The sequence below is a fragment of the Amblyomma mixtum genome, chromosome 5 (assembly GCF_055824585.1).
Source record: "Amblyomma mixtum isolate Tamu chromosome 5, ASM5582458v1, whole genome shotgun sequence".
NCBI lineage: Eukaryota > Metazoa > Arthropoda > Arachnida > Ixodida > Ixodidae > Amblyomma > Amblyomma mixtum.
In genome coordinates, this window is record NC_143016.1 from 99,810,734 (window position 1) to 99,824,142 (window position 13,409).

Here is a 13,409-nt window from a genome sequence, read left to right on the forward strand (position 1 = left end):
GCTCACCAAGTGGTTGTGCACATTTTGCTCTTCAATCCCACAAATATAATTTTTTATTGAGCTCTGGCATGCTCACGAGAAAATGTACCCGGTGATAAATGTTCTATTTTTTTTTTTCTACACCGAAAATTTAGTTTACAGTTCAAGGAGAGGGCTAGTTTATAGTGTGCATTGACTAGGCTTTGATAAAAACTACATACTTCCTAGAACACTTGACTAAATGGTGTAAGAAAATGCCTTTTACAATGTAAAGGATCGGCTAGGACTGCTCCCTAAAACAACTTCGGACGACATTCTTAAAGCAGCTTGGCCTAACTCAAACAAATGAAATTTCCAAACATCCCAAGTTTATGGTGCTGTATTCTGGCGAAAATGCTGTGACTTAGCCCTTCCCCGGGCATAATGAACAGGTTCTATTTTACAGCAGCTTGTGTACCTTTGACATGGGTAAGATGAGAGAATTCACGGCTGACAGAAAGGCAACTATCCCATTTTTTTCCGAAACCTAAGGAACTACTGGGAAATTGCAAAGTTCCCCAATGCTTATATGAAATCACACCTAGACTGACACAGGAAGTGCGGCTTCCTACGAATTGCTCTTGCAGGAAATGTGTGCCACGAAGTGACGTTTCTGAAAGACTGTTCCGGTACGCAACCCTTTTGCTTTACGACCACCGGGTGGTGCATTGCAGGGCACGCACCTGCTCTGAGAGGAGTGCCGTCTTCTCCTGCGAGTGCTGCTCCTCCAGGCTGGCTCGCAGGGCCTTCAGCTGCAGGTTCTGCTGGTGCTGCAGGGAGGCCGGGTCGGCAGGGGCACCCGAGCACAGCTGCTCACAGAGGCCCCGGTAACGCTCCAGGGCTGACGCGGTGTCCATCTTGTCGCACAGCTCCCGGTAGGTGTCCAGCAGCAGCTCCAGCTGGGACTGCAGACCTGTCCGGAGCTCCTCACTCAGCCGGTGGAAGGACAGAACCAGCTGCTCTGCCTCTGCACAAGGAAGGCACCAGATTCGGAAAAGAAAAACTGAGCTCCCAGTTTGCAAAGCTCGAGACCTGCTGTCAACACTTGCAGAACAAAGATTGCGCAAAGCACTGACTAGAATGGTGTAGCCCCGCCGCGGTGGCTGAGTGGTTACGGCGCTCGGCTGCTGGCCCGAAAGACGCAGGTTCGATCCCGGCCGGGGCGGCCGAATTCAGATGGAGGCGAAATTCTAGAGGCCCGTGTACTGTGCGATGTCAGTGCACGTTTAAGAACCCCAGGTGGTTGAAATTTCCGGAGCCCTCCACTACGGCGTCCCTCATATCCTGAGTCGCTTCGGGACGTTAAACCCCATAAACCAACCAACTAGAATGGTGTAGCATGCTCACTGTATGGGTAAAGCAATAAAGTTTTCATTTTCCATAGCGCATTACCCAGCCATAGTAAACACACATGCAACAAAAAAGCACACATGGTGAAATCACTGCACCGTAAATTCCCGCTGATTTTGCAATGCAAGTGCAGCAAGTTTTACATGAAACTGGCTTTTATAATATAAACGCTGGCAACACTGCTTCGAATAAGGAGCACTGTACACATATGTTGCAAGTTCTACCTATTGGTTCTTAAATTTAGCGCAACTGCAATGACATTGTGCATAGAAGCTATAGTAACACAGATTAGGATATCTACTTTGCGGGTATCCATTTGACTACAAAAAAAAAAGCCAAAAAGCTACGACTCAAATCATAACGAACTTTCCATGACCGCACTGATACAAGATATCTGTGCAGGTTTTATCAGTAGCCATGCAACTGCATTCAGATGGTAGATACATGTAATTATTCCCTCAACAGCAAATCCTGCCTTAAGTAATTTCCCTAAACTCATTGATTACCAGATATAAACGACCAAGATAAGTTACAGAGAAGAATTGCATTGAGCGCACAACTATAAAAGCATTATTAGAACATATCTGTCTATTCATTGCGGTATTCAATTTTGGAATCCATAACGAAGTGTGGACAACTTGTCCAGGAATCATTAAGTAGGTAAGCTTGTTTTCAACTCTAAGATATCCTGGCTGCTAGCATGCGTTGCGGTTCCTCACAATGATGATGCAGCCAACATCATAGTGTTGCCCAAGGACTACAGGTACAAACATGTCAAAGGGGGCATAAAGACTACAGGAGGAAAGTCAGAGTGCAAATGTTGCAAAACACACTCCCCCTCACCTTTAGCTGATTCCAGGTGCTTCTTGAGATTGTGTAGCAATGCCTCTGCATCCTCTTTTGGTGCTGCAGATGAATCTTCTGAAGGAGTGGAACTAGATGCATTGGCGTATTTTTCCTTCCATTGACCAGTGAGTTGCTGTTGGCACAAATGAAAAAAAAAAAGGGCTTAATGAGGAAGTTAGTTCCAGGTTCATGTTCCTCCCAAAAAACTGGAGCAAACAGCTTGCTCAGAAGTCCCACTGACAGTAAATTACTATAACTGATTAACATGTGAACAAGAAGAAATGACGTAATCTTAAAAATGTAATAAACTTTAAGCATTTGTTCCATTTCACTCGCAATATCTGAAGAGCAGTGTCTGATCCTCACAGAATTTTACTAGCACATGCAGTAAGACTGCATGTGCAACCAGTATACAAAATTTCATGGATTAGATGCACAGCGGCACGAGACAACAAACTGCAATGAACTTGCAAAATAACATCATTCTTGCTACTTTGCACTGAAAACAAGCCCATTGCTAGTGTGAGCATGAGCAGACATGGTGCTGCCACTCCAAAATTATCACGAACAGTGACACATTTTTCTATGTGATGATGAGCACCTTAATGCATTAATTAAGCAAAATCAAGTAATGCACTAGTAGTGCACAGCAAAAATAGACACCATAGCATTAATGGGTGTGATGATCCTTATACCCAGTTCTGAAGGGAATGAACGCACTAGAAACAGCAGGCCAACATTTGCCCCCCCACACATCTACCGAGAGCGCGCGCGAAACGCTATCCACACCTCTCTTTCTGTATAATGCAGTATACACGCGGCTGGAAAGGAGCCACTAGGTTGAACCTGAGCCACAAAATATAACAAAGGATGCAGACGGCTGAACAGAAACAAACAAAAAACATGCGTGAAGACAACTGCGATAGAACCCGAAGGCGAGGAATATCTCATCGGCTTATTATCGCCGTGCAGGCAACACACACGCATGCCAAAAAAAAAAAAAAAAGCGGGAAAAAAATACAGCGAACCCGCGACGGAAAAGCAAGATAGTGGGGAGGGGCCGTAATGAAAGGTAGCTTACGAGAGGCAGACGTTCGTTATACTACGGGCGCTGGCTGCGATGTAGAATAATATCGCTCTCCCCCAAACTCTCTTTCCACGCATCTCCGGACTTTTCGAAACCCAAACGCGCGATCTCGCAGAGCCAGTGAGAGGGAGGGAGAGAGAAAGCAGATGCTCGTGCGCGCGCGCGCGCGCGGGTGTCTTTGTGCGGCCTGTTCCTTTCTACCTTTTATTTATTTTTTTCCCCGACCGTCGCCGCCGCCGCAACAACCAGCAGCGCAGGCCAAACCCAAACGGTCGCGCCGCACCATCTGCCCCACCGCAGGGGAGGAGGACAGAGGGGGAGGGTGAAGAACAGCGTGCGGCCGTTGTTGTCCGACCATGAAGCCACGCGACTGCTGTCACCCCCTCTAGGACCCCCCTCCTCTTCCTACGAGCTAAACCAAACCCACTTTATCCCCCCCCCCCCCCCCCTTTCCCGCGGCCAACATCAGATATATAAGCAAAACGTCCCCCCTGAGCCGCCGACTCGCAACGAACGAACCGCTGGAGACGCGAGGCAGACGACGCTCTCCTTCCGCACCTCGTCCGCGTCGGGCGGCTCCGACGAGAGACGCGCGCAGCGGAGGGAGACTGCCGCGCGGTCGCGGGCGGCCGCCTCTCCTGCCACGCGCCGCCGTGCGCGCGTGCCAGGTGCTGCTGCTGCTGCAGCCGCCTCTGGTAGTAATAACTGCCCTCCGTCCCCTCCTCTTTTTACCGGCCGCCGCGGTTCACGAGGTACGCGCGCATAGATGCGTGCGTGCGAGCCACCCGTTCACCGGGGAGGCCCCCAAGCCGTCGGTTGGAGCCGCTCCCTCCCCCATTCGTTCCCGTTTACCTCCCAACAACCAACTCGGGAACTTTTTGCCGAGGTAGACGCCCCTCACTTACCTGGCCTCCCTCTATCTCAAAATGTACAGCCTTTGTCAAAAGTTGGGAGCCAAGGGGTTTTCTTTTGAGCCACACTGTGTCGCTCTTAATGAATCTCTAGCGCTCCTAATTTCCTCAACGTGAGAAGATTTCTGGTATTGCCTCCTGCAATAGGTAGGACTTCCACGAATGCTCCTGGAGTCCCAATATAAAGCTTAGAAGTGAACCCCCTGGGCTCTAAACTTTTGACAAAGACTGTACATCCCGGCCGCAGCGGTTGAATTTCTTTGGAGGAGAAATTCTAGAGGCTCGTGTACTGTGCGATCTCAGTGCACGTTAAAGAACCCCAGGTGGTCGAAATTTCCGGAGCCCTCCACTACGGCGTCTTTCATAGCCTGAGTCGCTTTGGGACGTTAAACACCATAAACCAACCCACCGACGAACCACACTTTCCTCCCTTCCACCATGCGCTTTTTACTTCGCCTGAGTTGCTTTGGGACGTTAAACCCCATAAACCAAATCAAACCATCCACTTATTCCGACGGTAGAACTGAAGGCAAAGGATTCAGGGCTGCGATGTCGCGACAGAAATTCGCACATGTAGCGATTCGCACCTTTTTGAGCCTTTTAAACGGCGGGCGTAATCCGACGCACGAATGTGAAGGAAGGAATGGAATAAAAAACGAATGAGAAATAAACATGGAATAGCGAAAGTAAAACGCAAGTTCACACACGCAAAGGGGGCCAATGCGCGCGGTGATCTCAATGCCGTCGGAGTAGACAATACGCGAATGAAAGAGAAAGGGAGAAGGGAAAGTATAGTACGCTCCACAAAGCGAGTACGAGGCAGTGTATACGGCAAAACATGCGTAGTAAGTAGCAAAGGAGAGAGAAAAAAAACGAAAACAAGCGGATGAAAACAGAATAAAAAGCGACAAAGAAGAGCGAAGCGGAGGCAACCCGTCAAAGAAAGAGGGGATGCCGGGGGAGGGGGGGGGGGGGGGGGGAGGGGCTTGATCATCTCAAACGGCTCCGAATGGAGAGGCCTGGGTAGGAGGAGAAGGGGGTGGGGGGCACCTCCAGGACGAGGCAGGAGGCAGGCGCCCTGAATGAACGATGAAACGAAGCGGCATAAGATCGAAGCCGGGTCGCCCGGAGCGGCGTCAAAGGATGGACGCGGGGTGGCGAGGGGAAGATCAGAATAAAGGACATCTTACGCTAGAGCGTACCGTACGCGCACCACAAGTCACACTTACGGCAAGGGAGAGAGGGCACGCCAGCCAGCTTCGTAAGAATTGATAGGAGGAAAAGTGGGAGAGGGGGACAGAGAGAGAGAGAGCGGGCCGAAACAGCGCTAGTTTTGGCGCGCGCGACGTTCCGGACGACGGGCCAGAGGAGAGCACCTCCGATTCCTCCTTCCCTTCCCGCTCGCCATTTCTCTCTCGCCGCAACATCTCTGATCCCCACCGGTGTGTGGGGGGCCACCAGAAGAATCGCCGCCAGCAGGCAAAGCGGCCGGTCCTGTGGAAGCGGGCCTTTTTAGTTTCCCCTACCCAGTGCGCGCCAGAACACGATGCGCTGAGACACCCAGCCAGCAGAAAGTCGTACCGTGCCTGACCCTCCAGCATCCCTCCTCCACCGTTCTCTCCACTCAACTCCGAAATCGCGCCCCGGGGTGCGGAGATCGGGCGCCCATCGATCGTTGCGAAACCCAGCGCGGGTCCCCGCCCCACGCGCTGACTCACGCGCGGGAACAAGGGGACGCCGACCACTCGGCGAAAAACAGGAGAGACGGCTACGGGAAGACTGCGAGCGCCGACGGCAGCCTGATCGAGGAATATACGCTGTGAAAAGGTGAGTTCACTTTTTACGCTCACTGCAGAGATTTCAAAGCATCGCGCTGCCTTGGAAGAGGCAAATCATCGCAAGCTTCATGAGTGCACACAGCGCGCGCGATATCGATAACGCGATGCGCGACTTTGCAGAGTGGAGGTCACTTTGAATGCGGCCGTAAATGTGAGAGAGAGAGAGAAAAGTCGATGTGTTCTCTTTTCTTTTCTTTTGCGAACAAGAGACACATTCGCGTATACTGACACGGTAATGAGTATCCGTGCTCTATCACATCTTGAAATTCAGCGCGACAGACGAGACGAGCACAAAGGAACAATACTTGACTAGCACTATAAGAGAACAACTTTCTGTACCGAACTTTCCGCACCACTAGCACGGACACAAGGCAGTGCTCGGGAAACGTGCACGATGTTCGCGGGGCACTTTAACCAAGCACCGCTTCGAATAAGCGCATCTCACAACTATCTGCGACGCATGCGCTAGACGCTGCAAGCTGTGACTGAACCATCAGCTAACTGCAGCTTCAGATATGCAACTGGGACCTCGGTGACGATCACCCTGGACTCACTGGCTGCACGTAGCGTGCGGGTCTGTCTTTCAGAAACAAAACTCCAGATCCCGATTTTGAATATGCGGTTTTTCTGAAAACACTACGCGGTTTTTAAACAGTGACCCCATCGCTTCTTGCATCGCATCGCTCTTTTGGCCCCAGAGTAGACAAAGGAGCGAGGTCTCGTCAGGCGCAGATTCCTGGCTGCACAGCTCTAAAAGGCAGAAAGAGCACTCCTCCACGTATAAGTTAATATCATCTCTCCCCCCCCCTTTCTATTATACTATACAAACCGTAAGCACGCAGTTCCCGAAACGCTGCTTCACGGCGAGCTGCAGTATAGCACCACACTTGTGTACAGCTTCGTTTGCTGTTCTAAAAATTCGCGCCTCGACCGTACCGCCACATGCTCACTATACAGCACGGGCGACCGTGGCGTGCTCTGGAATTAACGTAACGACGAGAGCCCACACACACCATGCGCAACAATCATCATAAGCAGCAAGCGCGGCCGATGCCCTGTGCTCTTCCCATTGTGTTAAGACATTAGTTTGCCGTCGCGAAGGTGATGCACCAAACACTGAACCCGACGCCGCTAATTCTGCCCCAGTGTTAAAGTGCAAGCCAGAAACTAGAGCGGGTAGGAATGCCAGGCTCAAAGCTCTCCGCCGTCCAAGCATTGCTGTCTTCGCCGAAGGACCGTTCCCGGCAGACCTTGCCACAGCGTTATACTATACATCGGGCTCAGGTCTTCTCAATTCTTTTCACACTCTGGCGCGACTCTTGTCCACTCTTGTCTCCCTGCGCGCCTGACAGCCGAACGCCAACTGCACGCCTGACAACAGAGAACAATCGCGCCGGCCGTGAGGTACTGAGTCGACTCTGCAGATGTCACACGCCCGAAAGGGCAAAGTTGAAACGCCCCGAGCCGTGTACACACATCTCACGCCCCCTTTGCCCCGGATGACTCCCCGGAGGTCACCACTTCGATATATTTCTTTCCTCTATACGCACTAGCGAGCGCGCCCACGTCGCACAAACAGGCCAGCCGAAACAATGGGGTCGCATTGGGGGCGGTGCCGTACGTTCTGGCCAGGCCGCACCGCCGCCCATGCCACAGGTTGAGGGTTCGTTTCCGGTGGAGCAATGAGGTGACGCACTACAGGTAAAAAAAAAAAAATCGGAGTTCCATAGTGCCGTCCCCTTCTATACGGCATGTGTTGTTATGCTTACTCTCGAAATACATAGTATATATGTCATATTATGTGAGGTCTAACACCCCGAAGCTGCACGACGCCGAAGTGTGTGTGTGTGTGTGTGTGTGAAGGGGGGGGGGTGGGGGGGGCTCCGGCGAACACTGACATCGCACAACACAAGAGCGTACTTTGCATCTTGCCTCCATCGAATTGCGATCGACCTTGGGCAGTAGCCGAACGCCAAAACCACTGAGCCATCGCGGAGGGCGGGTACTCGCGATACATATTTCCGCTCTATTAATGGAGCCGAACCTCTTTAACATGCGCAGCCGGTGAGCTCTTCGTTACAAGCGCCGATTCGATCTAATGGGGAACAACGTTTCTGCAGCGCCTAAATAGACTCGTTAGACGTACACGACAAACTTCACCATTGCTCCGCGCAGACGTAACGCACAGTTGTAAACTCGCGTCCGCGGCATTCTGTCGGCCTCGAGGTACGCTTCTTCCGAGAACAGCTAGCGACGTGGGCCTCACGAGAGTCCACACCCTCGGAAAGCCGCGTTGGCCAAGACACGACAAAGTACGCCGTGCTACACGCCTGGCATGGGCGCGTTTGCGCGTGAAACATACGTGTAAGGTAAGGCAACGAAAACTCACAAACGAACGACCAATTTCCCTCCAACGCACTTATCATAAGCATTCAAGTTTAATCAGGCACGCACGAACTGCGAAGTCGACGCCATGTCACCGCCGACTTAGGCTTAGCGCATCGAACACGTGCCCAACAAGCAGCGTTCAGTACTAGAGATTGCAAGCCCATTTAGTATCAGTATTATAACAGATATGAGGTTCATGGTGGAAGGAAAGACTATACACTTTAGGGGCTCGCACAGTTAAAAGGTAGTTCTCATTCGGTTAAATTATACGTTTCCACATTTGCTGTATACCAGCCCGCCCTGGCGACAGCGGCGCGGCAGACCGCCAGCCAATCACGGTCGCGCGAGGCAAGGGCGATTCCTGGAAGCAGACGATAAAGATCGCCGTGTCATCCGGCGCCCTTCTGCGCCTCCGAGCAGGCGGGCCGCGCGCTTGCTTGCGTCAACCCCCGGCACGTGAGGGCCAATCGCCCTCGCGCATCATTTCACCTGGCGATCCACGAGGGGAAACGACGGCGGTCAGCAGACCCGCCTCATATTAGATGCCGCGACCAGAACAGGCTGCCACGCGCCAGTTCTCAACCAGTTCTCGCCATCGGACAGGTGGTCGCGGCTTCGACGCAATCGCTCCACGGCAGCCGCCAGCGCGACGGCGCCAAAACTGCATGCTGTTGGGGTCGTCTGTCGAGGCAGGCAGATGGACGAGCCTTGCCTGTGCGGATCCGTTTAGAGCGCATTCAAACCGTCCGCGGCGGTCGTTTCTTAATTTTTGTGGGGACGCGGCTTCGATATCTTCGATATAGTAGAGAGTATGCACAAGCATGAAATATGTTGCAGAAAAGGCGTGGCACATTACGACGGCTCACTTCCAAAAACGCTGGCATGCTATACTACTATAGGTTCGGAAAAACGGTTTACTGGGTTTAAACGTCCCAAAGGGACTCAAGTTATGAGGGACGCCGTAGTAAAGGGCTCCGGAAATTTCTACCACCTGGGGTTCTTTACAGTGCACTGACATCGCGCAGTACACGGGCCTCTAGAAAGGCGCTAAGCCTTTCTCTAGAGACAGGTCGCGTATGTTCGTTGTTTAGCCTTTAGCTGGGGCGTACACGAACACGACGTCTATACTCTGAACAGAAAGGAGTAACAATCCTCTAGCGCACACCAAAGGGTGTGTCCTAGAGGACAGCTTACTCCCATATAGGCGTATTAGTGTTTAGAGTGACAGAAGCGAAAGGAAAAGGCTGAAAGATTAGGCGCGCGCCGCAGGTATACTTGCGCCGAAGCGACGACATTATGAAAGCAGATAAAGTCGCTTCCACGTCGGCCGGCATCGCGGCTTCTGAGCAATGTGCACAGAAAATCGGCGTAATATGCAATTGCCGCCGTTCCACGCGCCCGGCGCCGGTCCCTTCAGCGTGCGCCAAGGTATATGCACATCGTGCGGACGGAAAGTTTCGCTACGTTCGCTTCGGGTTCGGCGCCATGTTCTCCCTGCGGTTCGCCACGACGTTCGGCCCGAGTTCGCCCAGGAACGGGAGCTAGATGCATTCCGTGCTTGAAATTTGTATACACACACCCGCGAACAGCTCGGTACAGGAATACGAAAATACTTAGTGCAAGTCGCAGAATGTGGATGCATACGTAGTGAAAACTCCCGAGGTTTTCCGGGCGCTCTATAGTTCGCCATGCCCTCAATCACCTATATACAGTGCCAGTGAGAGGCACCAACAGCGCATGCGCAGTTTGACAATAGTAATGGGGTCCAAGTTCCGTACAAAACTTTTTTTTTTTCAACACTCGAGTTACATACCGAGCCGGTAATTAACCTCCTGATGTTGCAGCATTCAAACGCAAATCGCCCGGAGTCTTTTACACCGGCGATTAAAACCGCGTTGTATATGAAACGTGCGCGGCTCTGGGATTGAGAAAAAAAGAGAGAGAGAGGGGGGGGGAGTTGCCACCACAATTCAGGAACGGAAGCGGCGAGTTTTCCTTTCTGTTTTTCACTGACCTCAAAAACGGGGCGGCGGCGGGAAGACCCCGTTTTCACTTCCCGTCACGAAGCCTGAAAAAAAGCGTAGCTTCCTGCCGAAGAGTTGTTGAAGTATAGTGAACGCAAAGTGCATTCCAGGGCGTGCCGGGAGGCCCGTCCTACACGCGTGTTTATCAAAGACAATGCGAGGGGGCCGCCGACAGCCAGCCACCGATTCGCTCGGCTGCCCGCCGATGCGAGTCCACGCGGAATGCGGCACGCAGGCGAGTCCCGGCTTCCCTCGACTGATCCACCGGCGGGCAGGCTCCGACTTACTCCGCGTAGTGGATGCAACCTTGCGAGCCAATTCCGAACGCGGAAGACGCCGTACGCGCGTTTCTTTATAAAAGCGAGCCAAGCAACAGCGCATGCGTGCGCGGGATAGCGGAAATAATGACCCGCGCTCCAAATCGTAGCCGGCATCCGTGCGTCCGCACTCATGTAGGGAGCCGCGCGTTCTAATTCACCGACTCCTCAACGCTTCCAGTTTCGAGAGCCCTCGCGAGCCTGCCAGGCAGCCATTGGAACCGGCCACTAGCAGAGGCGTAGCGGCGGGTGTGGGAGCCTGCAGTCGAGCAGAACTCGCACCCTCCCTCTAGAAAACTGCCCCAGACTATAGGGCATCGACAATAATAATGTTTCCTGCCACTGTATAGAATGTTAGCAGGCTCAAGTATCATAGACGGCGTCAGAGTTTCTCCCTCCACTGGCATCTATAACCTCCGCTGGCAGCGAGGCAGCCGCAGATTTTGTAGCGAGAGCGACATTGGACACGAACTCGCTATTTCGCTGTGGCGGTGCTCCGAGGGGGCACAGAGACCGACCTTGAGCCGTTGCCTAGCAACCGCGCAGCTGGCGGCCGCCGTTTGGTATGACGTCACACCGCTTGCCTCGTCGCTGCGCTCGCCTCCGCTCGCTTCGCCAGCCGAAATGCAACGTTGCTACCGAAATGTCATTAGACGAAACTGCTTTCGCTAAGTATATCCTGGCCTAGCTGAGCTAAGCCACTGCCATTTTTGACTAAACATATGCATGAAGTGCATCAAGAGTAGACCACAATATAATATAGACTTTGTTTCTTTTTTTTTTTTTTTACTACAGACAACTTCTGCTGTCTCGGCTTCCAGAGGCATATCGGAGGAAGTCTTCGCACGGAGGAACCGATCGGGGCCGGCCCGGTGGCGATGGACGCGTTCGGGTGCCCCGTGGGCCGCCTGACCTACTTCGCGGCGACCATCAACCACTCGGACGTGTTCGTGGTGCTGTCGGCGACCGCCGCCGTGCTCGCGCTGGGCGCCAACCTGACGCAGGCGCTGGTCATCCTCTGCTTCGCCTGGCGCTCCTGGAAGTGCGCCTACCACCTGGCCCTCTCCCTGTGCGGCCTGCTGTCGGCCGCCGCCCTGCTGTGGCACTTGGTCGCGTTGCGGCTGCCTGAACACAGCAGGGCCGGATGCGGGGCCGCCCCCTCCGCCCTGTCCGTGGCCCTGCTCATCGGGTACGTGGCCCACGTCACGGCGCCCATCGTGCATCGCTGCGTGGCCGACACGTGGCCGAGGGCGTTCGCGGGACACGCGCGCAACCGGGGCCTCTGCGTGCTGCTCAGCGGCTTCGCCTGGTGCGAGACCGCACTGCTGGCCGTCACCGTGCTCTCCGACTGGCCCTCCGGCAGCGGCGGCGGGGACGAGTCGGCCGACGCCTGCTCCCTGCCGCACGTGTGGTCCTCGGCCTTCTCGACGTTCGTGTGCGCCCTCTACGCGCTCCACGTCGTCGTCGACCTGGCCGTGCTCGTCGACATGACGGCGTCGGCGATGCGCAAGGCGCGCGCCGCCACATCTCCGCAGCCGCTGCCCACCATCGCCGCGGCGGCCGACTCCTGTCGCCGGGCCGACGATGACGACGACTTCCCGGGCGACGGCGCCTCTGCGGCGCTGAGCCGCGCCGACCTGATGGCGCTGTGGACCAAGTTCGCGCTGCTGCTCGCCGGCACGCTGCCCTTCATCGGCTTCATGTTCTACCTCATGGTGGCGCTCCCGCCCACTGTCTCGTCTTCGGCCGGCCGCTCGTGTCCGAGCTTCCGGGACGCCCTGCCCCTGTGGACGCTGCTCTGCACCTTGCTGCTGGGCTTCGTGCTGCCCATGGTGAACGCGTGCAGCGACTCGGTCGTGGCCGAGGGCTCGGTGTACATCGTGCGTGTGCTGTGCTGCTCGCCCCGGCAGCACAGGCGGGTGGTGCCCATCGGGCACATCTGAGTTTGCCACTGCCTCCTCGAAAGTCTCGATGGACGTGGATGCGCTGACGTTACCAATCGAGAGACGAATCTGTCAATCATCTGACAATGGATGCAGCAACCAGCCTCAACGGTGACCACTCAGATGCTAAACGCGTGACGTGTGAGCTCAAAGACATCATGCAACATGAAAAAGCCCTTGATGATCACTGCAGGAAGTCATTCCCTGAGTTCCAAGCGGACACTGCACATTCCAAAGCTACAATGAGATGGCTTTCGCTGAGCACAAGCCACCCTACCCTATTCAGCACACAGCAAGTGTTTCACTCTTCAGCCCAAGATCAAACAGTATGTGAACACAATGTATACATGTGGTATGGGCAACAGCCACGGAACTGCACGAGCATGTACTGCCTCTCCTTCTGGAGTGGTGCCTGCCATCTATGCCAAAGGTCTAGACAAGAAAATATTTTCGCAAGTTTTTCATGCATTGTTAGGCTCTGCCCTAACACAATGATCTTGTCAAAGTTGTAAACTGCATGTGGGTTTAGTTTTTTTTTCGATATCATGTGCCAGCAAACAGAGCTCTTGGAAGTAGTCTTCATGCATGTTTAGTGCATACAGCCAGGCAGAAACTGCTTTAAGAGCACGCGACTGGCCCTTGTGCTTGAAGAATTTCAGCATTTATTTGAAGTGCATTTGAGCAGTG

The 13,409-nt window shown here is 53.7% G+C and overlaps 2 protein-coding genes across 12 annotated transcripts in view; one reads left to right on the forward strand and one right to left on the reverse strand.

Moving 5' to 3' along the window:
• The window catches only part of LOC149343186 (uncharacterized), a 229,454-nt gene that overhangs the window by 60,310 nt on the left and 155,735 nt on the right, over positions 1-13,409 (reverse strand). For all 11 annotated transcript variants that reach the window (XM_089545726.1, XM_089545721.1, XM_089545724.1 and 8 more), the window contains 2 exons: positions 2,212-2,347; positions 702-985 (listed from right to left, as the gene is read on the reverse strand). In XM_089545726.1, coding sequence (XP_089401852.1) covers positions 702-985; positions 2,212-2,347 — 420 coding nt within the window. The remainder of the gene's footprint in view (positions 1-701; positions 986-2,211; positions 2,348-13,409) is intronic.
• On the forward strand, positions 11,579-12,769 carry LOC149343187 (uncharacterized). The gene has a single exon (XM_089542319.1). The coding sequence runs from the start codon at positions 11,658-11,660 to the stop codon at positions 12,720-12,722; it is 1,065 nt and encodes a 354-aa protein (XP_089398445.1). The 5' UTR covers positions 11,579-11,657; the 3' UTR covers positions 12,723-12,769.